Source organism: Pleurodeles waltl, chromosome 6 (genome assembly GCF_031143425.1).
Source record: "Pleurodeles waltl isolate 20211129_DDA chromosome 6, aPleWal1.hap1.20221129, whole genome shotgun sequence".
Classification (NCBI taxonomy): domain Eukaryota; kingdom Metazoa; phylum Chordata; class Amphibia; order Caudata; family Salamandridae; genus Pleurodeles; species Pleurodeles waltl.
Window position 1 is genome coordinate 31,647,684 of NC_090445.1, and position 25,140 is coordinate 31,672,823.

At 43.9% G+C, this 25,140-nt stretch overlaps 1 protein-coding gene across 3 annotated transcripts in view; it reads right to left on the minus strand.

Annotated features, from left to right (window-relative positions):
- The window catches only part of TSC1 (TSC complex subunit 1), a 188,673-nt gene that overhangs the window by 109,182 nt on the left and 54,351 nt on the right, over positions 1–25,140 (minus strand). For 2 of the 3 annotated variants that reach the window (XM_069237129.1, XM_069237128.1), the window contains exons 2-5: positions 24,075–24,240; positions 21,852–21,955; positions 10,576–10,728; positions 4,574–4,718 (exon numbers count right to left, since the gene is read on the minus strand). In XM_069237129.1, the coding sequence (XP_069093230.1) occupies positions 4,574–4,718; positions 10,576–10,728; positions 21,852–21,955; positions 24,075–24,180 (508 nt within the window). In that variant the 5' untranslated portion in view covers positions 24,181–24,240. Of the gene's footprint in view, positions 1–4,573; positions 4,719–10,575; positions 10,729–21,851; positions 21,956–22,631; positions 22,755–24,074; positions 24,241–25,140 lie in introns of those variants that run through there. The other variant, XM_069237130.1, reaches the window with a different exon arrangement.

The following is a 25,140-nucleotide window of genomic DNA, read 5'->3' on the forward strand; positions in this document are numbered from 1 at the left end:
CTAACATTTGTTTCCTACATAGCCCTGCCAAGCAATTTTATGTAAAATGAAAATTGCAATACTGAGAATAAAGCAGAGTGGCAAAAGGCCCCCTGGGAACAAAGCAAAAGAGATGTGCCATACCACTGCCCTCCTGTGACAGGAGTTATTTTATTTAAAACATCCCTAATGTGAAACGCTTAGCCCCAAGGGTGGCGGATACTAAACCAATTTGATCAACATGAAAATTACAATATTAGTCAACGCCTTCAAGACAGCTCACCAAGGGGAAAAAAAACAGTGAAACTACAGAGTTAAACGTGAAGAAAATTACCAATACAAAGGAGACAGACTCATGTGTGCACTGCACCGATCAATGTCTTAGTGAGCGTACCCAAGTGCAGAGGGTAAACGTGACATGGGTCCTCTGCTCACTAGTCAACAGGTCCCAAAGCAGCACCTCACCCCCGAAACCCAACAGGCCAAAAATCAATCTGGGGTTATTTGTGTTCCCATTCAGGGGACGGCCAAGGGCCTGGCAATTGTGCAGGACTTAAGATGTGTACATGGTCCCTCATCTGTGTGTGCAAGTTCTACAATCACCTTCGGCTACATTCTAGTCAAGTATCTGGTTTTGGGAATAAGTCAAGTGTTCAACTCCTCACTTTGTTTTTGTCAGTAATCCTAAAGTAAAGAAGTCAACTAAAATTGTTGCCATTGAGAAGTGGCATCAGAAAGGGAGGGAAAAACAGCAGGAGACGATCATGGAGGCAGAGCTAGAAGGAGGGTGGGACAGAGGAGAAGGGAGAGGGTGACACTTCAAGGGAGAAAGTGTCTGCTGGAGTAAGGCTTAACTTAAGGAAAAATAAAACTATTTTGTGCTGGGATGGACAGGCTGGTAATGAACCATAGGAGTAGTCGTAAAGGAGTAAGGAAAGCAAAAAACTATCAAATCGACGTTCATGCGCCAGTGATTAGTGCACAATTATAGTAGCTGGATCTAGGAAGTTTCCTGAAATGCATGATGGGTGTAGTACAAAATGGTGCAGATAAGTGTGTGTTCCATATAACTGGCTACAGAGCAATAGGATCAGAAGTCATCAGTGGGAGAAAAATCAGACATCATAGGCAAGTTACTCGTTCCTGTTTGGGCAAAGTGTTCCTTGTCATTCTGCCTGCAATTGTGTTTTCCACTTAAAACAGATGGGTGGCAATAACATCTTTGTTGTGTAGTGTGTACACTGACGTAATGGGAAGCCACAGAGGAGAGGAGCAAATGCTGCCTAGTGTAAACAGTTTCAGGCTATCAGTATGGACCCTACCTGCTACGGTATGGCTAAGAAAATATATTAATACAGGTATGCGCGTTACTCAATGACTAGCGCTGTTTACCGAGAGTGGCATACCAGGCTTTTTGCTAACTTTGATGAATTCTTGTTATTAAAGTCCCTTGAGAAGATGACATTTAAAACAAGCATTTGCAAAGCCATGGGTCTCGCGTTTACTCAAGTTAAAGCTATTAACTTTGTAAACTCCTAACCAGACTTTTCTTGCCACATACACTGAAAAGTAAAGCAGTTTCACATAAGAGAGCGCAAAGCGAACACACAAAAGGAAACAGAACTTCGCTCACAGCGAAGCGTATCAGCAAAAGTGCAATTATCCATGTAACTGGCAAAAGTGCATTTATCCAAGTAACCAGCAAAAGTGCAATTATCCATGTAACAGGGTCGATGTCATGCAAAGCACTCTGCTACTGCCCAGCGAGATTGCGCTACCTACGAAATAAAGAGAAAAAGATAGTGCAGAAACCATACTGAAAACATGGAGCCTCGTATGTATTCAGTAGTTTATTGGTGCGCTTGAGGCAGGCTAAACACCGGAAAAGGCATGACAGACATGCCTCTCACTAATTAAAATCAAGCTAATTTTAAAAGGCAAGCCCACAAACCAACTAAACTGATGGGCTTGACACGGGTGTGGTTACAAGCCCATAGAGATTACACCAGGGACGGAGCGCTTTGCACTCGGCCCTAAAAAGGAGTTTGCTATGGACTAGAAAAATCAGTGTTAGTTCTCTAGAAGATATTAACAGAGAAAATGTAGGACATTTTTCTCTCTTCTGGCATCACTTCAAACCTGTCAGAAATTATGTGAACATAAGTTGTTCATGAAATCTGGGACTAGCAAGCCGATCTCCTGCGCATGAAATGGCCAAAGTATTCAATAAAGGTTTGAATATGTTCATGAGGTCAAACAAACATGCCAAATATTGAATGCAATATTGCTAAGAACTGTAGTTGCTGACATAGTAGTATGGCTTACTTCTGCCCCACCCAAAAAAAAAAAAAAAAAAAAAAAAAAAAAAAAACACACATATAGATACTGCTGTTGCCCCATAAGACACAGGTATTTAACACTGCCGGAGAAGTTTTGCACTGTCAGTTTTCCACTGATCACTTTTAAAACCCACAGAGCTTGCAGTAGGCCTCTCTGAAAGTACTGTGTAAATGTGTGAACTGCAGTTCTTAGCACACCTAGTACCCAGGCTGCACTGCCGTTAGGCCCATAACCCCCTTCTCTCTCTAGAGGGAAGATGTTACACTAAAAATCTAGCACTGGGCCTAGTCCAGGGGCGGCTTCTCTGTCGAGAAGCCGCTCATGTACAAACCAAGCTCATGGAACACATGGCGCTAACTCAAAGGCACTTTGACAGATATTTTTGAACCTCTGACAGCAGATCTCAGGTTTCTTTGGAGTCTTAGAAAGGACTCGAAGGGGGAGGGGGGGGGAAAGGGAGGGCGGAAGAGGAATTGAGTTTGGTTTTCCAAACTTGGCAATGTTGCTGACTAGGTAATATGCCAGCTGTGGACCAGCACAGGGACTGTAGCAGCCTTCTGCAGTAGACTATGCTTCTATGGGATTCAGTCCCAGCTCCTCCATGTGCGTGTACTGCTGTTAATTCAGCATTTGTAGAGCACATTCCTGCTGTATGCATGACCTAATAATGCACATTTTAGCCAGGGGTACACTTAGACAACAGATGTAGAGTTTCTCAAGATAATTTCTGTAGTTATTACAAAGTATTTATGAAACCTGCAAGTAACAAGTGAAAATCACAGTGGAATAAACTTTCATTTAAGCTTTCAAGTGCTCTAAAATGACCACTTGCGAGCAGAGTGACGAGTGACAATAGTCACTGCACTGCTGGGAAAGCCCAATAATAAAGGGATTCATGAAAATCAATTACTGCCAAAGAGCATCAAAATGTAGGTCTTACACAGTATGGGAGAGGGAGTGAACGTAGGCACACCTGAGATGTTTCCTGTTAATATTAGACACTGCCCTGGAACAGCCTGTGGTTTCATATTGTCCTCTATGAAAACTATGGTACCATATCTGGTGCCAAGTCCCACATCTCATCTCTAGCAATGTACATGGTCACCAGTGTGACGTCCTCTTGCCTTTCTTGCACATGTGCCGACAGCTGCACAGAGATACTGGAGCACTTCCAGCAGGGACAAGAGACAGCGCATGGATGCCAGCCAATGTTCCCTGTAAGGGGCGCGAGCACGCGCACCTTTCCTTCCCCCATCGCGCAGGCCCCTTCGGCAAGCGCACACGTTAATAAATAAGCCTTTTAGAGCGATATACGTGCTCCCCTAAGGCAGATAATGCCCATATTTGAATCTGGATTGAAGTGAATGAAAACAGCGTTTAAATGCCACGGGGAGTGTTTTAAACATCATTTGGCGTACTTTAGCATACAAGCGAGCAAGTGATATTTATGTTGAAAATTAATGGTTAATGAGCTAGGAAATGCTTCAGAACAGTAGGAAATGTGCTGTTATCAACTTTTCCATCATTGTCATACTTCATAGTTGTTCATATGCATTATCACTTTCTCAGCTGCTCAAATAGCCTTTTAGAGCGATAGTCGTGCTCTCCTATTGCAGAAAATGTTCATATTTGAATCTGGATTGAAGTCAATGAAAACAGCGTTTAAAGGCCGCAGGCAATGTTCCTCTGTTTTCTCTACCTGGGGTGTAGGTGGCACTTAACAGGTCATGTCCTTGGGGTGTGCAACCAGGTCACAAAACTGCCTTGATGCCCTATTGCATGGAGCAATGATATCCCTTTTTTGCTTTAGTGGTATGGAGAGGCTAATGCCAAAGATCTTGGCTAGTTATGCGCTGCGTGCGCGTGAATGGTCAATTTCTTGGCGCACGTATCCTTGGCTGCAGCGCACAGAGACCGCACACTGCCGCACACAGTGGAAAAAAATTAGAGGGAACATTGATGCCAGCATAACTTGGTTCACAAAAGGATAACAATATCTGGTCTGGGTTTACTTCTCAGGTCTTGGACCTGAATTACAAACAACTGCTCTGTATTTTGTAGTTATGGAATTCATTTTAATCCCAAATACAGTAGATGAAACCTGTAACACATTCTCACACACACAACACCAAAAACATTCACACACACAAACGACTGCCCCACCCAGCTATGATGCAGCTCTCTGCTGCAGCCAAATCTGGTACGCTGCCTGAGCAGAACACCAGTTACCATGTTGTTTACCATTAGCCCTTACCTGGATTCTTCATGCACCAAGCTGACAGGCGTCCAAAAATGTCGAAAAAGTCGTGAAGGTGCTGCTTCCCAGACTGCGGAATCATCGGTAGCACGGTAATTAACACAAGAACACCAGTTGTAAGCACTACCACATCTGTGTCAGTCTGCAGAGCAAAACAGAGGTTAATGGCAGTGAAATCAACCTATCCAAATACCTGCAGATCCAAACCATTCCTACTCCATTCTCTTCTGATGGTTGTACTCTTCCATACACACCATTGCCTTTCCACTGCCCCTTACGCCCCTTGCCATATATAGCCTCAGACTTCTCAAACACCAGTGGTTTATGTTCCAGTGATGACAATGTAGTAAACTTCGAGCAACTTAGTAAACTACTACTTTTGAAGTAGCAGTGCAACCAGAAAGATAGGTCAGACCAGAAGTGAACTTTCTTCCTCAGGATTTAAATTCTGATTGAGGAAGGAAGGCTTTCATGTAGAAGTTTGTAAAGGCGCCAATATGCAGGTCTCCAACTGAGCTTCAAAAGACCTGATGACCACAGTATTAACATGCTTATAGTGCCAACACTTGATTTAAATAAACAAGAACTGATCTAAGAGAAGTGACAGAAAGGCAGACGTACCGGGCATTCATTTTGGGGCAAAGATTTAAAGAGGTCAGAAATAATTAAGCAGAAAAAGTGCCAAATCTTAGCTTCTAATGAACTCCAATGGAACAGTCATTTTGTGCACTCTATGTTTACGTCTAGTAACAGGTCTGGATGTGTACATTAGTGAGTGTGACAAGATTAGAACTTCCCACTATATCGCCCGGACAGAGTGAAGTTCCAAAAGGAAGTAACCAAAGAAAGGTTGCAGCTTGGTGAGTCCACTACAGGGAGGAATAGCCTCTGCAGGATCCGCTAAACATTTTAGATGATGAACTAGATGTAGAAAATGAATGTACATTGTTAATTGTGAAGAATAACCAGTTTGTGGACTTTGGATGATTTTATATGAAATGATAATGAAGGGCAACAGGGGGTGTGGGCAAAGTACATGGGCCAGAGTGCAACACCGAGGGTGGCGGGGAGGAGGGAAGTGCTCGAGGGAGGGAGCTAGAAAACACATCAGCTGTTATGGAGTCCCTAACTAAAAAGAAAACCGTGCTTGAAAAATAAGCAGTGGTAGGACAAAAGTAATGAGGATATGCTCCCTGGGAGGGACACTGACACACACACTCTCCCACACACACGGGTGCACTCCCACACACACGGGCGCACGAGAAGAGGAAGGAAAGTCCACACAAGCTAACAAATAAAAAGCAAGCAAATGAGACTGAAAATAAAGCCCATCAGCAATGGGTGGGCTCCAAGTCCCCTCTGGCTGGCACTAGGCCTTTGTTCAGACAGCCTTTTGCTCGGTCTGGTACGCGAGACCTAATGGCTCTCCACACCTCCATTTCTAAACTAATCATAAACTATGATCTACTTAGGTGGGCCCAATGGCCAACAGATAGTGTACCTTTTAAAATTACAAGGAGAGTAACGACCACCCTGATCTATGAAACTACAAGAGGAATGCAGCATTGACTGGCCCAGTGTAGACTGATTCACTTGAGTTGGTTACTTTCAGGAAGATTATTACCTGGAAGTACACGCATGGACATGCTCAGAGATGCAAAGGTGTACAGTTCATACCGCTGTCAAGTAGATGGGCGTCTGGATGTTCATCCAAGGGAAAATACAAACAATTCTATGAGTAATCCAAGACAACATCCCTTCAAACAGCTAAAGATGAAGGAGTATCATATACATATATTTTCATTATTTTTGTGGAGTGCACTGTGACCAGACTGGTATCCGGACTTTGAGGCAAGGTTGCTTCTTAAAAGAGGGAGAGATTAATGAAAGCTACCACAGATGCAAACATCTACTATTCAGGAAACAACCATGTCTTCAGGGCTTCCCTGAACTTCAGCAGATCTGTGTGCGCTCTCAGAGTGGCCAGGAGCTTACTCCACAGCTGAGCAGCTTTAACTGAAAAGGCAGTCAACTTCAGGGGTTTATTTAGCTGGGTCTAGTTTTACCTTGTTGAGCTAGATCTCCAATTATCATACAGGAGGAAAAATAGAGATATTGAGAACTGTTCAGTGCAATAACACCCCAGCCGGAACAGACAAGAGATTCTGAAATGCATTTCCTCCCCCATCGAGACAGTTCTTTGAACCATCCACCTCCGATTGCTTTGCTCCCCAGGTGTAAAGTAACAGAGGAAAGGGTTTAAAGGGTACAATTCGGAAGCAACCACCATTTGGCAGAAAGGAGGAAAAAGGGCTCCCCTCGGTTTAAGAAAACACAGCCTTTATGTTGTTGGTAAAACAAGACCAGTACCTCGTTCAGGAAAAGACTGAAGGCGGGATTTAAGGCTCATGAAATGGCATAGCGTTACAAAATAATGGAGTGAGACAATGTATACAAAACACAGAGCCTTGGCATCTGAGGAGTAAACAGGAAACCTCTGTCATCACCTATTTCACACTACAAATCTCGGAAGCACCTCTCATGACCCAGGGCATACCGTCAGTCATAAAAGATCTAGACACCAAATAAGCATCCTTTCTTACAACTGCCCCTCGCCCCTGCCCTCCACGCTTTCAAGGACCTACATCCTTTTCTGCACAACATTTTGCTGACCTGCCTCCACGTAGCACTCCAATATCTACCTATCAATCGTGAACCTGAACCAACTGTCTTAATCGGCCTGCTACCCTGTGCTCCAATGTGGGTACACTTAGCACTTGTGTCTTCCGTCTATCTAAATGCGCTGAAGTCAATATTCTGGCTTCAGGAGCAAATCTATAACCATCTCTCCTGCCACACTGGCCAAAGCAATAAATCAGAATAATCTCTAAACAATTCACCAAAATCAACGAAACCTGGGACGAATAAGGCACAGAGTCAGAAAGCTCACAAGACTCAGGTGGACAGGCTGACCAGTGTCAGTAATTGGAGGTACAGAGACCCTCAGGTACCAGTCATTCTGCCCCAGTGAAGAAGCAGAGTGGAATTTTAAACACATCCTTGCTGGCACACATCTCAATCAAAGAAATACCAATTCCCTCTTATTTTCCATAGGAGAAGGCTGCAAAATGTGAGCTCTATGTAAGGTGGCCCCTGATCAACCCCAGGCCACGTTCTGACAACTGGGGAACCCCAGGGTAATCCAGTCTGGTTTTAGTTGCATGGACAGCAGTGTGTTTTCTGACCCAGAACTCCCTACGAATTCCAAAACTATTCCTAAAAACACCCGCTTTACCATCCCTTTCCTGGCTTCAATACCTAGGCCTGTGTCAGCCAGCAATCAGGGAACCCTGCTACATACTTTGGGAGATTTCTAAAATCTAAAGTCCCCAAGGAATCCAAAGTATGTTTACCGTGGACCCAGCATATTTTCTCATCCAGGACGCAACAGAAATGTCAAACACCAACAAACCTCTTCTCCATTTCTGTAGAGGGGCTATTGAGGAATATTCAGGCTAAAGGACCACCACCAGCACCCAGGGATCCCTTACAAACAGGGGCCAAAGCGAATCCTGGGCAGCATGGTGTACAAGGACCCTTCCATATTTTCTTACCCAGAAGGTGACGTGAACATCACAACTATATCTCAAAATAACCAGTCTAACGTGTTTCATGGTCGATGGCTGCAGTATTAGTTCGCACAGTTGGCCAGCGACCCACAAAACGTACCACTCTGGACAGGTTTGAAAAACTAAAGACCCAAAGGAATCCAGGGCAGAGTGCCATGCGGGCCAATAACCCAATGACCAAACATTTAAGTGGCAGAAAACTCAAGAAACTTCAGACAAAGGCAAAAGTCTTACCATCCTGCATTCCCACATTTCTTCAGAGATAAATACTACAAGTGTAAAGCATCACTTTCATGAGGACATGTGTGGCATTCCAGAATGGTAGAATATTTGCTACTGGCATAGTTAAATTTTTTTGCTCAGACAGGGCACAGTTTTTTTTTCACCCACACTTTTAAATTTACCAGTCATTCTGGGTAGCAAGGGGTGGGATCTATGTAGGTCAAATTACCCTGGAATCCCAGATCTTTATAGTTTTCAGAAATGTGTAGGGTTGGATGGTCTCTTTTGGTGGTGGAAAGCGAGAAAACTTTTTAAACGTTTAATGTCTGCAAGGCATCCTGGATAAAGAATGTACGGAAGTACGTGCAAGTCCCACCACTCCAGATCTTGGATTTTCAAAAAACCCTACGGTGATGGGGGTTTTGTGGGTGCTGGACAACCTAGTGCCTGAATGCTGCACGCATCCTACATGGAAAGAGTGGAATTTAGGCTGTTTTAAAACTGCAAGACTATCTGGTTATATACAGCAAGTGGGATCTATGAAGCCACGTCATACTGGATTTCCAGTGTGTGTAGTTTTTAGAAATGTGGAGGTGGCAGGTTTCCATGGGTGCCAGGAGACCCTGGGTCTAAATAACGCAGCTACTCACATCCCAAGAACTGATGCAAGTTTTTGATGTTTCACAGGGTGGTACTGGACCTCTCGGCTGTGAGCAATAGGTCCACCCACAGAAGCAAGGCACTATTTTATAGGGAGAAGTGTGGTCATGCTGAGTAGTAGATTCCAGAACGTATCCAGACAAATGTGAGGAAATGCTGTGATTTTTATGAAGTTTGAGGTCTGCAGACAGTTCTAGTTGTGAAGCCTTAGTAGGAGCTGCACAAGTCACACCACCCTGCGCCTCCGCGGGTATCTAGGTTTGAAACAAGTCTGGGGGTGGTAAGTTTCTTGGGATGCCAGACGGCCCTTGGCCAGATGATAGAGATACCCACACCTCAAGAATGACTCATTGTATGGAAAAATCTTCCAGTGGCACATGGAAATCGAGAACATGTTTCATTCCCTGACATAATGAAGGTCAGAGAACACCCTGCAGATGGTACTGCCAACACAAAAAAATGGTTCAAAAGAATGATAGGGCTGGAGGTTACCTAATGCCCAAGGGGCAGTGTGGTACGATCCTGTCCAGGTTTGGAATAAGACAGGAGCACCCAACAAGCTACTGTCAAGCTATTGGGCGCAAGCTGATGGTCTAGGACAACATGGTGGAAGTCTGCCAGTAAGATATCTCCCTGAAAGATGTACTCCTTGTGATACCCCTTCCTAAACAGACTCCTCTATAGATATAGAACTTCAAAAATATGTCTTTAAACACCCCCAACAGTACCCTTTTGCTAGAAAATGTTTGTCCTGCTGGAAATAGCAGTAATAGCAGTTTCTCTATCATGAACAGGTTATGGATTCCTCAGAGACCCCAGAGAATCAGAGCATAAACTCCCTATGTACAGACAACGAAATGTGTAATAATGAAAGTGACAATCCCTGAAAAACAAGGTGATCTCCAAGCTCTGGTGAGAGATGGAAAAAGCCTAAAAGAATGGTGGTGTGCAACACAGGAGCTCTGGCTGCAATTCCACACAGTTTTAGAATACCAGCATGTTTTGGAGAAAGTGTATAGCCCTGAACTAGGCTTCGCACCCTCAACCAATGAGGTAGAATCTCTATCTTCAGGGCAAAAGGAGCAGAGATATGGGTTCACACCTAATGGGATCTCTTGAATCCTTTCAGACTCTCCACCAGAAGCCACTGGCCCGGAAAGCTACAGAACACAGGCCATTCTGCCTGCCATAGTCTACAGCCTCGAGACCTGGGCAGTAGTGACATTAATCGCATAGAAATAAGGCCTGATCGCCACCAATACAAACCAATACGTTATCAAAAACAGATGCGAAATACATTTTAAAAGATGCATCTCACAACAGAATACATTATACAGGTCAAGCAGAATACAGCTTTCAAAGATATGTCAAAACCAAGCCTCAATTTTCAAAGCATTAGATATTCCCTTGATAGGCACCATTCACAAGTGTAGTCTAGGCTTTCTTGGATCTGTTCATAACTGAACTGATCATTAGCTCAAGTCATACCTTCAGACATTTCAGCAGAGCATGGAAGATGGGTGCCTGAGATAGCTTATGCCTCCAAGAGGGCTGCCGCCGGACCACATGACCTAGCAGTGTCAGGATGGTTAGACGGTATCCAGGCTTGCTGAGATATTCATTCATTTTATCCAGAAGGTACTGCAGTGAAACAAGCAAAAGAAAAAAAGTTAGGACATGAGAAGCCAAAGGATCAATTGCTGAACTGAGAACAGCAAAGCATGAATAGCATGGTTATGAATTAAAAGGACCCTTGCACATTTCTCTAGGTTTATATGATCAAGAAAAGGTAATAGGGATGAACCAGGGATATGGGGAGTGCATGTAGCATACAAACCTGTACTTAGTTATGGCTATCCAATGTGCACTTAGACCTTCTCGTTCCCCTGTGTATAGGTGCCAAAAGCCTTACTCTAATTCCTTTGAGTTCCCTTGCGTCTTCCACTCACTGTGGCGTCAGGACCCAAGCACGCAGTGAGCATACAAGCACTGGTTGAATTGATTGAGAAATCCAGAAGGTAGTTCTAGCTGTAGAGTTTTGGTTCTTAGGTTTCCGCCTTTAGTCTTTTAGTCAACATTTCTGGAGACAAACAGATTTCTTCCCTTGGAGACCCTAGACCACCCTATCCACCCACCTTCAAAGCAACATCGAATGAAGGGAGAACTGCACCCGAACCGATTATAACCAATAAACAGTCACATCTTTCTCCCCCATTGCCACATCTCAGCAAGAAAGTAGAGTGATTTGTCTACCATGGCAAATGGATCGCTCCATCGTAGAGTGATGGCAGGAAGAAATACTCAAAGGTGCTAAAGCATCAAACAATGTTACTAACCATTGAAAGCAGACTGAAGTAAAACACCAAGGTCTGAGAGCCAACTACAAGCTGAAAGCCCACCTTCAGTGAGTGAAGCAGCATGTGACTACATTTAAGCCTTCAGAGCAGAAACAGACTGTCATGTTTATCTTACAAGCAATTGTTCAAATAAGATTCAGGGATGGTCCAGTACAGGATGACTAGCTCGGTACATCCTCCCCCTAGATGAGCAGAACCCATGCAGCAGGTTTCACCCTGGCTTATGTTGTCAAGGTACACAGTTGAATACGGTAACCACCCCTACCAGAAACCACCTCTTTCACAACTCACTATTAAGTGCCTCTGTGTGAATGCCTTTTTAACTGGGAGTTGTATGAGATTTGGTGTATTGCGTCAAGGTGGTGTAGATGTGATGCGTGCTTTTAGCTGTGAGGTTTGTCATGTGGAAGAGGATGCAGCGCTGTTTGATCGATTCTCATTTGGTGTTAGCGTAGGGTCGTTCGAGGGGGGCGTGTGACTGATGATGTGCAGTTCGGACAGACTGGAGTCCAGGCTCGTGATATAGCTCATTATTCATCCGTTTCTCAGGGTTTCCCTTATTCCATCGTTTTTAATTTTAGTAATATCACTTGCATAAGTGGTTGTGTATATAATATAGGCATTAAAGTGTGTTGGGATGGACGTGATGTTACAAGGCAGAAGGCAAACAGATAACGAAGGAGAGTACCAAAGGCCTAATGAAATGGCCAAATTTAGTCCATCAATGCAGCTATCTATATATTCATATATACGTGTGCGCACACAAATAAATGCAGTGAAAATAAATATGGCCCAATAACATGTTTGGAGCAACTGTAGTAAACACACACATTTATTAATACAGTGCAAAGGACAAAAAAAAAAAAAAGAGTTTAATACCACAGCATGCCAAACTTTACATGAGAAACACTCACAGAACTCATAAGCAGTTAGTGGGTCTAGCTGATTTTTGTGTGCCTTTTGCCTACACCCCAGAACAGAAGAGTCTGGTTAGTGACTTAGTGAAGCATCTTGAGCTGCGCTGGACTGAGATAGACGATCCTAAAATCAGTAGTGATTCTTATGACCAAGGTTGGCTACATCTCTCACTCCCTGATGGAGAAGCTAGAAGATAAGGTACTGTGTAACGTTTTCTTGATATTGTGATATATTAGTCTAAATCTTTTAGCAAGTGGGTCAGGTGTGATTTTTATAAATTGTTACAACCTATCATGTTTAAAAAATTTCAGTATGCTTTGTAGATTTTATGAAGCCATTAATGGCCCCATGATAGGAGTGATTGCTAAGACTGCAACCTCTTGCATGTCCAGTTGCCTAGAATGCTCTCTTTTCAGTAATTGTACTTCGTTTTTTTTTATTTTTTTTATACTAGATATCTATGAATTTCTGCTCTCTTTTTATCACACTTATCTACTCATCACTCTTATGTCATGTCTCTATCAAACTATCCTCCATTCTCACTCGGACTCATCCCAAATCCCTTCCACCACTTTCATCTCCTAAATAGCTCTGCCTAAGCTCTTCCCTCCACCTCCACATCTAACTCACCAAACCTCACTCTACCTCTGTGACCTCCCACACAACCCTACTAAATTCTCCTGCATTCATCTCACCCTGCTACTATGCTCTCCCTAACCCTTCCACATCCTCTTTCCCCTCCGCTCCCCTTTTATTCATCTCAAGCCTTTGGATTGAGTAAATGAAGGATAAACTCCCAATTAACACTTCTGGATTTCTTTCCTCCTCTACCCCTCCATTACTCCAGTCAATCTAACAAACTCTCATATCCGCAACTCAAATTAACTCATAATAATACTAAAACTGTACTCCTTATTAAATTATACTAATCCATCACTAATTCTTGTTGGGTACCGGAGTAGCGTGCTACTCATCGAAAAGCGCTTCGACGCCTCGTCAGGGGTAGTAAGCGCTATATAAATTAGATTACAATTACAATTATTTTACACGTAGAACACACCAGTCAAATTCTCCATTCAGTGCCTTTTCTTTAAAAAAATAAAATAATAAATAAGCATTTATTACACACATTACTAAACACTAGATATTAAATTACAAATATATACAACAGGGAGACCGGAATACACTTGGTAACATCTTCATGTCATATTACACTAGAGCAGGTCCTGAACACCGTGATCACAATGCCCCTCATCTACATCAGATCCTATATCACATTATAATTGGGTGGCATAAGGTAGGCCTACTGGCTTTGTCAGGGTGTCAAGACCTTAATAAAATAACCAAGTGTCCGGACTCCCAAAGATAGCCATTAAAATAAATTGGAACAACAGTCCTATTTAAATACATTTATTATTAGCATAAGCATTGCTGTGTTTACCTATTATATTGCCAATAAAGCATTCAATTCAAAGACAGCAGGCTGCGTCTTTTTACGCCGTCTATAAAACCATCGTAACACAGCCACAGGACAAACAAGGGGTCTCTGCAGTACCCTTGCGTGGGATTATGGGGCACTCGCCCAGTAAAAAATAAAAATTTAAAACATTATAAAAAAAATAAAAAAAATAACCTAACATTTTAAATCAGCAGCTCATTCTGATCTCATTTTTCTTAGGGGCCTCACGCCACGGGTGTTTGTCTTTTTTTCCCTGGGTGTCCTGGTCCCACTAGGGATAACTGCGTACCTTGCTTCAACTTTGCTTTTATTTTTACCTGCAGTGAGAGGAGCCCACTCTCACGCTGTCAAGTTTGCTCTTCCTTCCTCCCCCACCTGTGCTTGTTCACACTGTGTGGTGTTGCAGGCCCTCACCCAAATCCCCTACCCTTCCCTCCATTGCCCCTCTAGCCGACCTCCGGCAGCATGGAGAACAGAGGAAGGGGCCAGCATCGCTCCCAGGACTGTGGCCACCGCTGGAGCAATATGAAGGACCGCAGCAGCACTCCAGCGGTTGGTATCCTTTGTTGTCTGGGCCCCGGAAATAGGCCTCGTCAGAAGACGTGGCCCCTAGGGGCAAAAAGGTAAAATCACCTCCCCAGAGAAGATAAATAAAACAATGTGCTGGCCCCCTGGGCCCTGGCCCAACCCGAAAGGAGGACTATGCATACGTTTTTGAATTTATTTTAAATGCACTCACTTTAAGGTGCCATAACTGTCCCAGTGGGTTTACTTCATCTTAGGCTTGTTTTGCTCCTGGTGGCCAGGTCTAGTCACAAGAAGCATTTTCATCAGGATTTTTGGTCTCTAAAGGGGAGCATTTTGCAGGGAGATAGATGTTCTGCCTTCCTATGCCAGCATTATTCTCTGGCTAGCTCCTGATGCTCTTCTACTGGTGGAGGTCAACCTAAACAGACCCTCCTCAACCAGCTAGCAGAAAACACTCTTGCCTGCACTCCCGAGTCCCCAAGGCCTCCTGATGTCCTTGCAGGGTACCTGGGCAGGGAACAAAATCCTCGGATCGGATAATGATCTTAGTCAGAGAAATGGGACAAATCCCGAAGTCCCATAAGATGTGGATGTGTGATACTAGGAACTGCAAAATTATACTCTGCGTGCATATTTTGCCCCAGTTTGGTATCGTGCTAGAACCTGTAGGCCTAAACAGAGTGAAACTGTACTTTTGGGCAGAATGTCAATGTATAACAGTGGAAACACCCAAAAATGTCCAGTAAGCACTACAGACCTACACTAGGAATGCCCACTCATGTTATAAAGCCTAACAAAGACATCCACGTATCCTTGTGGACTCCCTTCTGCGATTGGTTACCCGTGCACAGATACAGGGTTGCTCACAACCAAGTTCACACGAGCAGCCCACACGTGTTCATGCCTAACCAGCTCAATGCCGCTTACCATAGCTGTACAGCAGTGGCCCGAACTTAGAAGCCAGACAACGGCAGTAAATACTCTTACTCCAATTACTGTGGTTGAGAGTAGAGTCATTTGCGAAAGATTCAGGTGGACTAAATGGGCAGAACCAATTTGTTACAGTTATTGTAGCATAATGACACTTTGCACATCAGTATATGTAATATTTATGCCATGAAAAATAAGTGTGGCCCAATAATGGATGTTATTTAGATGTAAACATTGAATCTCTCCATATTTCCACACACAAGTTCTGAGTTACTGCTTTTGTTTACTGTTTCTCATAAATCTGGGGCAGTGTCCACAGCAACACCCACTGCACGTCCCTCTGCTGCAGAAAACTGCGTCAGGGGGCCCATATTTACAAGGCGGTGTAAAGCCACAAAAAGCGGCTTTGCGCCGCCTTGCAAATATGGCGCAGTGCACAGCGCCACAAAATTGACGCTCTAGTGGTGCTAGGGGCTTTTAAATCTGCCCCTTGGACAAGTAACCATATAGTTAGCTCTTAGAGGGCATAACCACATGAAAACAGAATGGCATACAATAATGCAGTGCAAACATATTTAGCCCCTAGAGAACATAGTGCACTTTACATTTTCAGAGCTGGCAGTCCTACTGCCACAATATTACAAACAAGGCCTTTAAAACATTAACTACTCTCAGCTGCAAAACAAACGGTGGGAGGGGTTATTATTTTGGGGTCCCACTAACTTAGTGTGGGGGCCCATAGATGACCTAGACAAAGATTGTGTCATGCTGAAGGTTGTGGTGGTTGTCCCATTGTCCTAGGACTACCACAGGCTGAGTTATGGGCAAAAATGTTTTGTAAAAGAATGCTTGCAAAGCATTATGGGGTGAGGCCCCCAAGTGCAGAGAATATTGCAGTATCGGCCCTCAAGCTGTGTCGGGAGAGCCGCTTTGAGGATTGTTTTTTACCTAAAGCATTTATCAATTACAAGTGTTTTGTAAAAGCTATGGAGCGTGAAGGGGAGAGCCAAAAGATATGACTGATTAGGTAACAAAGTGAACAACGTGACCAGTGCTTCAATACCACCGACTGAGTTCACGCTGCGAGTGCAATGGCCGCCATGGAGCACGAAGGAGTGAAAAATGAAAAATAAATTGCTCCCCGACGCTGAAGTATATCGGCAATTGTGCAATAATCCATGCAAAATGGTCAGCCTAAAGGCGGTAACAAAACCACCCCAAGGCGGGACAAATGGAAAGCATTTACCAATGACATCAAGGGATTTTTGAAAGGCAAGCCCACGAACGAGTTAAAGTGATGGGCATGGTTAAAAGTCCACAGAATACTTACAACAGGTCGAAAAGTGATGACGCACACTCCCTAAAAGTAAATAGAGTGATATAGAGCATAATAACTAGGTAAAAGGACACTGGACGCAAGCCTAAGCTAAGCCATCACTGTGTCAAAGTGACTAAAATTGACCCACAACAGAATAAAGTGCCTCCTGGCGTAAATTATAAAGATATTGCTTATCACCTCTGAGCTGTAAGACCTTCAATATGAAGAAGAAAAAAAAAACTGCCATCAGCAGTGTTGCTCTAAAGGTCACTAATAATATATGGCAGGGGTATTTTATCCCAAATGTTCACATATGTATTACTACAGAGTGTGCAAAGGACAAATTAAAGTTTATTATAACACAGTAGCAAAATTGTTGTGGGGGGAGGAGGAGTAGTGGCCTCTCCCCCGAACTCAACAATGGTAATAAAGTCTTTTACCTGGGCATTTCTGCATACACACATATTCACATGTATTTATAGTTAAAATGTACAAAAATATTGAAATTTGTAAGCCAATAGCTAAGCAAAAAACTCACACCAAAACTCTGCCTGCCATGTGGTTCAATAGCTTTTTTTTTTTTTTTTTTGGTGAAAATTAGTATGCTGGGCGTGGAGATGCCTCAAGTGTATTGCGTGCATTTATAATCATAACTAGAGAAGTTCAGTAGTTTTGTGCATATTAGCCAAAACCATAACTGGCTTTTTCTTTTTTTAAATATAAATTGCATTTTTTGTTTTTTAAAACTTACTTAATTTCAAACTCCGATGTGCAGGACTGGCTGCCACTGCAGGTTGGGCACTTGGCCTAATCCAAAGTGGAAAGACAAACCCACTGCGCACACCATCTACAGGCAGACACTCCACTATTTTTTCCACCAAAAATGGTCTGTATAGTTGAACCTTTTTTGGTTCTTTATTGTGATATATTTTTATCATCTTGAGAATTGAATTTTAAATTATTATTATTTTTTTTTTTTTTTAACTATTGTATCGAAATCTTTTTGGGTATTCACTTCTTCAAACTTAGAAACAAAGCTCGGAGATACTTATTCAAGTGCATAAGGGGACTTATTTGTTCATTTTGCCTGGAAATTTCATTTGTTGCAGTATGTGGAGAACATCTGCCACCTCAGATCTTCTTCCTCATCAAGTACTGGTGGTGGAATCGTTTCTCCCTCCCCTTCTTCCTGTCACGGTTTTTCCACCTCTGCTCGGGAGTGCTCATTTAAGTGCATGGCTTTTTAGGTGTTTAATCATTCCTCTTGTGGCAAAAGAATACATCCTGAGATTGACTTGGAAGGACCTGGCTGCACAGATTGCAGATCACCATTTGTACGTTTATTTTGTTCTCGCCTCTTGAATGTTTGGAAAATGCCCACACCAATGATTCTCAAAATGCCCACACCAATGATTCTCAAAATGCCCACACCAATGATCCTCGTGCAGAATGACGTACTCTTCCATCCGTGGCAGTTCTTGCCACTGCCAATATATCATCTTCTTGGTAAACAGTAGCAGGTGACTGGCCTGACTGGTTGCTGCTGCAGGCTGGCTCTTTCCAATTTTCGGTCCTAATATTTTGTACACACCAGAAGCTTCCTTCAGTCTCAGGATGTATAGTGAAAAGGTGCCCTCTAAAAGGTGGGCTCCTTTTTTCTACAGGGTTTTTTTTTCTTTCTTTAAGTGTGGGCTGTGTAACCAATCAGATGCCTCATTTTCATTTTTGTGTGTTCAAGGAATTGTGGGTGCACCAATAAAAATTACTAAGTGAACATGATTAATGCACTGGAGAGACTTCATTTCAGAGAGCCACACATCCAAAAACAAGTTCTGGCTTTTCTTTTTTTTTTAAACTGTTAGGTATGAAAATGAATTACAACAGGTTGTTTCAAGTTTAGCAGATAAAATAGAAATGTCACCTTATGTGTGCGACTTTTTAGTTGAAATAAGTTTAAGTCTTTTGGGATTCGTGGTACCCAAAACTGTAAATCCTGGGCATGTCTGTTCAACCCATGCCCATTTGCTAGGACCCCTGAATCCTCAGGGACAACTGCAGAGGTTTCATTTGTTCCAGAGAATGTACTGATACCCAATCATATAGTTCTGGACGTTGTTGCACAGATCATTGCATTCTTTGCCATAGGAAAGCTCTGCAGCGAGGAAGAGTATAGTTTTTGTTGCAATTTTTACTTTTAAAGAACCACGTTTTTTTGTTCTTTTGCAATGGTTTCTGGGTAACCCAGAGCAACACAGAACAGAAACGAATACTTGGAAGGCGTTCAAACTAAGGATTCAAAACTGCGACTAGAATCCACTGTCCAGAATTTTCTCTTCTTTCCATGGGGAGAAAAACAAATGTTCTGCCATGATATGTATGCATTTTGGGCACAAAAAGCTGAGCAGTGATAGCAGAAAAAAATATGACTTCAGAACTTGTTCAATGCACAAGGACATTAGTGATTGCCATTAACAGCAATTCAATGCTGAAAAAAGGAAACGAGACAGAAGACACGACTACATCAGTGATGCAATGTCATCGCACCTGGAGAGAAGTTGCCTGATGTCATGAACCAGTTTAAACGGTGTAAAAAAAAAGAATTAAAAAAAAAAAAAGTATAAAAATATGTATTTGTTTTGTATGTGAGTGAGAATGAGGGACAGCAGGCGAGATAGGTGCGTAAAATAGAGTGTGTGATGTTGGGTGGACTCACTTTCACATGCTGTTTGCGCAGCGTGGTTGGGTGGAGGGCCTGCGCTCAACCCAATGCAGGCAACTGACCCATGCTACACAGAGGACTTGGAACACATCACTTTACATTTGGGCTGGGTGTTTGTTTGTTTGGTGGGGGATTTGCAAATCATGAACACAGGGTAAGCTTCTTAGGTGGTGCATGGCTTGGAGAAGCTAGACCTAGGTAGGGGCAGGAGAGACTGTAGGGGTTTTAGGTGAGAGGATAAGGCCCGATACCTGGGTGTGCTGCCACAACCTCACCTTTTTGTTTCTAAAAAGGCACCATGCGGACTAGTGGGTTCTCTGGCCCTTTTGGGGCAGACTGGGGGTAATCGCCCCTCACCAATATGCCCCTAATGGGGTGCTGAAAGACTGTGGGCCCTTTGGAAGTGGGGTGGTCAGCCCAACACCTGCATGGGCTGCCCCCGCCACTTTAAACAATTCCCAGGAGTCTAGCAGGCTTTCTGGGCATTGTCCCCTTTCCTGAGCAGTTCCTCTTACGCTAAGCTCAGTTGTTGGTAGCCGGAGATATAACCCCAGAACACAATACACAAACAAACAATACACAATAAACTGTAGATGCAAGGGAAGCTCTTCGCTGGTAAAACAGCGTTCCCAATGTCTGCTCCGCGGCACCCCGGTGCGCCATCAAAACTAGCCAGGGGTGCCGCGAACCGATGCGCACCAAGCACAGATTGGAAACCGCTGCACGGTGGCCACAGTCCTCAGACAAATTATAAGACACGTCAAAACTCAACTCACTGGGTCCCAAGCAGAGGCCATGTATTATCGGGCAGAAATTCACAGTTTTATGACTCCTCATGGGCATAGAGTTTACACGTTGACAACATGCCTGAACGTGGCATGGAGATGGCCAGGTCAAAACTCCGCCCAGATGCACTTGTCTATTGTCAGCAGAGGCGAGCGCATGCAATGAACAGATCGGCTTCCACAAAAGCGCCTGTGAAGTTGCTCTTCAGATGGATTCCGGGCAGCTCCAACCCTGGATAGTGGGACGGCACTTGCAGCAATCGCTGGTGTGTTATGGTCGCAGCACTGACCGTTCTCCAGGGTGGATGGTGGGACGGCACTTGCAGCAATCGCAGGTGTGTTATGGTTGCAGCACTGACCGTTCTCCAGGGTGGATGGTGGAACGGCACTTGCAGCAATCGCAGGTGTGTTATGGTTGCAGCACTGACCGTTCTCCAGGGTGGATGGTGGAACGGCACTAGCAGCAATCGCGCGTGTGTTATGGTTGCAGCACTGACCGTTCTCCAGGGTGGATGGTGGGATGGCACTTGCAGCAATCGCAGGTGTGTTATGGTTGCAGCACTGACCGTTCTCCAGGGTGGATGGTGGGACGGCACTAGCAGCAATCGCGCGTGTGTTATGGTTGCAGCACTGACCGTTCTCCAGGGTGGATGGTGGGACGGCACTTGCAGCAATCGCAGGTGTGTAATGGTTGCAGCACTGACCGTTCTCCAGGGTGGATGGTGGGACGGCAGTGGGACGCCACTAGCAGCAATCGCGCATGTGTTATGGTTGCAGCACTGACCGTTCTCCAGGGTGGATAGTGGGATGGCACTAGCAGCAATCGCGCGTGTGTTATGGTTGCAGCACCTACCGTTCTCCAGGGTGGATGGTGGCGCGAGAAGCTAAAGGCGGCCAGGAGGCACGTGCACTCTATATGGCGGATCTCGGGCAGCCCAATTCAGGTCGAAGGAACAGTGTAAGGGTTCTATGTGACTGCTTAGCGGAGTCTCTCAGAGGAAGGTGGTCTCGGAAGAAGAACCACTTCAGCTTGTGGTAGAGTCACTGCATCTCCCGGCCAACTCGAAAGGCTTGGTAAAGTTCCAGCTCTGATAACAAGCACTTGGACTGCGAGATGACCCTGTGTTTCTTTCTGTGATCTCCCATGTGCCTTTTTCTCGGCCCCCACCCAGACTATCTTTCCATCTCGTCACCCACTTACACGTGTGTCCCCCCTTACCTTCACAATATTGGTTTAGTCCTTTTGCCTCACCTTTCAAAGGCACAGGTCACTAAGCCCTACACACACCTAACAAAGGCACATCATTTCACCCTTCCTGACATCACTACTCAACAAGCTTATTCAGACCCCAGTCAGACATGTAAACTTTGGAGCAATTTGTAAGGTCAGCCGGAACTGCGATCCATGACTAATGGCAGATTTTGTGGTATATACATGCTCAAGAACAATAAAGGTAACCTGTGCATTTTTTATTATCCTAAATTCTACTTATGTTTAATGCAAGAGTTATCTTGGGACTGGAGGTACGCTCCCTTTAATACCACATAAGGAGTATGAAAGTACAACAGCAAGCAGGAAGTTAATGTTGTATCTTGGTTACAGATCATGAAGTGCTTGATGGTTACATTCAGGGTATCAAAATCCAGAGAAATGCTTCATTAGGAGTGAAACTGAGAGTTTATGTAGCTAGGTTTACAGTAGATTTGGACAAAGGCAGCCTAGAATCTATCGGGACGGCACACTTCTTACCTTGTCATGAGGCTCCTGCACTGAAGAGAGAATCTGCATTGCTTGTTCAGAGTTGGTTTCCAAATAGAAATCCACTAGGTGGTTTACAAGTGTAGGCCCACGCTCTGTTGGACAAAGACAACAGGCTTTAGAACAGTCAATGAGAAATATAGGTCGTTACCAGGATTTAATTATTTCAACCGTATGCTCCAGACCATTCACCCACATGCAACTACCAACCAAGAAACATCAGAAGAAGCCATCCGTGCTCCGCCAGCGGCCTCAGCCGGACACGGCCAACTCCACTGCTCCTCTTCCTGCAACTGGGATGTAAACTAGGTGCATTGTGCACATATTGACACAGGTCCATTGTTCAAATCTGCTTTTAAATCCATATTTTCATCTTTCCTTTTTGTTTCCATGTATTTTTTTCATATAATCAAAATTTTAAAGTTACACATTAGGGCACTAATGAACTAACACATATTCCACCATCAGATTTTTGTTATTGGAGATCAGTCACGTTTCTGGAACTAAACTTTTTGGGTGCCTACTTTGGGACCTATGTCCTTCCTAGCTTAAGTTGTAAGTAATTTTTGGATCAAGGCGGATCAGTCGCTACTGCAGCGCATTCAGAAGGCGAAAGACCATATCAATTGTGACCATAACGTCGCATGCAAATATCGCTGCATTCACTGGTTACTTGTTGAGGAATACCACTCGTGTTTCTCAGGGAGACACAGCCTCCTTTCCCTCAAGCATTTTCTGCTGTTAACGAGGTGCTCCTTGCGCCATTCTTACTTTTAAATATGTCTACTTGGATGGCCACTAGTTTTCCTTTCTTGGTCCTCTTGCTGTGGAATTCCCTCCAGTTACGCAGCTTCTTGATTTCCAACCTCTTCTTTAGGAAAGTATCGAAATGTACGTTTTCTTTGCAGTTTGGCCCATCATTCGCTTCGTCTTTGAGCCATCAAATATACAGTGTGTATGTGCGTCTGGTTAAGGTCTTTCATTCATTCAAAAAAAAAAAAAAAAAAAAATGTTTGTTTTTGTTGGTTTTATTTTGAATTGGAAAAAACTAAAAAGGGAAACCCAAAAGTGTGCAGACTAAAATCAAGGAGGATGAAGGAGAGGTACTTAAGGGCCCAAGTTGCTTACTTTAGAACTTGCAGACTTGGGTTGTACTAGATGTCCAGAAATCATGTAATTCTTGACAACCAATATTCTCCCAGTGCCTAAAAAATGGAGGATGTGAGTAATGTACATGCACAAAGCAACTTGGCAAAACCCACTTCTAGTACAAGGTCCTGAATCGCACCCAACCACAATTGATTCACAGCATCCCCACTGCTTTGCAGCTAGGACTGTGCTAGAGAAGCAACACTATGTAAACAGACAGAATTAGCTACCTGTGCCCTCCATTCCCGTGGACCCTCTGCTCTATATGTTAGTGGTTACAGAGACTGAGCTGGTGTCAACCACACGCTATACAATGTCGACTCTGCAAACTCCAACCCTGCATGCAACTAAGTTGGTGGGCGACTTGCAGATAGCAGTGTTAAGAGTTTTAGGATTGTTGACATTGTTAAAGAACAGATTCACAAACTGCATACAAAAATATTTTGTACAGTGAAGAAACAAGAGCTCATTTCTGTTCTGCCCAACCTCCCCCTCCCACCACCTCCCAAAATCTCTTTCGATCTACCCACACTCAAGAGGTCCACATTATGAAAAGCACAACTGTCAACCAGGCAAAACAAAAGGGCTGCTGGACTCATAGTAAGGCTTGTGTTTCATTGCTGGCAAGATTGCTAAAACCACAGATCACAAGATGCCAAGCAACGTTCTGCGTGGCGCCAGTAAATGTTAACTCCGATATCAGCCTGTCTACGCTGCACGAGTTTTGCACGTGAAAGAGCTAATTGGGCCAGGGCTAGCTCACATCTGCAGAATGGACAAGGGAAGGCTAATGTGGCTTTTGCAGATGGAATTCTGGAGAGATTTATAACAACGTGCTCTTATTCTGGACATGTAAGCTGCAACAAATACAAATAGGAGCATCATCTGGTGCCCTAAGGCAGTTCTGTACATACTGCATGATATAAGAACACACATTTTATTATAGAAAAATGCAATACTTCCAACTCAAACACTTTCGCCAAGTTTTATTGAGCGCTTTCCACTCTTCTCTGGTGTGGTGCCAGTGGGCCCATCACTCCAGCACTCTCGATCTCAGTCCCATACCTGTATTCAGATGTTCCTTAATGAGTGTGTGGATTTGCTCTTGAGTTTGTAAGAGTGGAGAGTTGAGCAGGTAGAGAAGCTCCACGACATTCACCGACTGTGCCATCCCGAGGCCCCCTGGCAGCACGGGAGGCGGGTTCAAGACTTCCCAGCAGATGGCGGAAGACTAGAGAAAGTACGAAAAAGATGAACAGTTAATATCATTCCTACACAAATCAATTTGTTAAGCACAAACCTAGCAGAAAAGCAGGAGCTCCAGAAGGTGTCCAAATCTTTGTTGATTTAGGGAACCCTGACCCCCTACATTCATTCAGTATTCGCATTGGGACACATAATAGTGCGCCATGAGCTGTATTGGCTGTTTCAAGATTAGGCACTCCAAACTCCTCTAAACCTTCGCCCCACCCCCCCCCCGCACCCCTGCACCACCCCCGCCCCCCATCTCAGATATTGATTCTGAACTACCACTAACCTTGGTGTGAATGATACCTTCCCTAAACCAGTCATGTTACTAAGAGATCCTTCATCGCATCAAAAAACTTTTCTCCCAAGTGGACACCAGCCTACCAGAGATCAGACCGCAAGCACGAGATGTTAAATGTTCCTGTACTACCTGCTGCTCATCAAGAACACTTAATCAGCAACTCTTTGCATGCCTCAGAGGCTCCACAAATGTCAAATTTAGATTTTGACGCAACGAAGAACCACACTGGAGCACTCATGTTCAGAACAAACACAAATATTTCAATGTCAACATGATACCGATCATCAAACCCAATTGGAAGATATGATTTTGCTGCGTTGGCAAAAATGTACACCTCCACAATCTAATACAAAACAGAACTATATTGTTGTCTGCAACTGGCACATCAGTCCTACCTCTACTGATTCCTACATAAATGCAGATCACCCACTAAATAGGACCTTCAGATTGCAGATGTAACTTTAATAATCTATCAGGGGTGTGGATTTTAATAAAATATCTACTTGTTCATGGGACAGGTGTAGGAGGCTGGACTGGCTTGTAGTGAGTACCAAGGGGTACTTGCACCTTGCACCAGGCCCA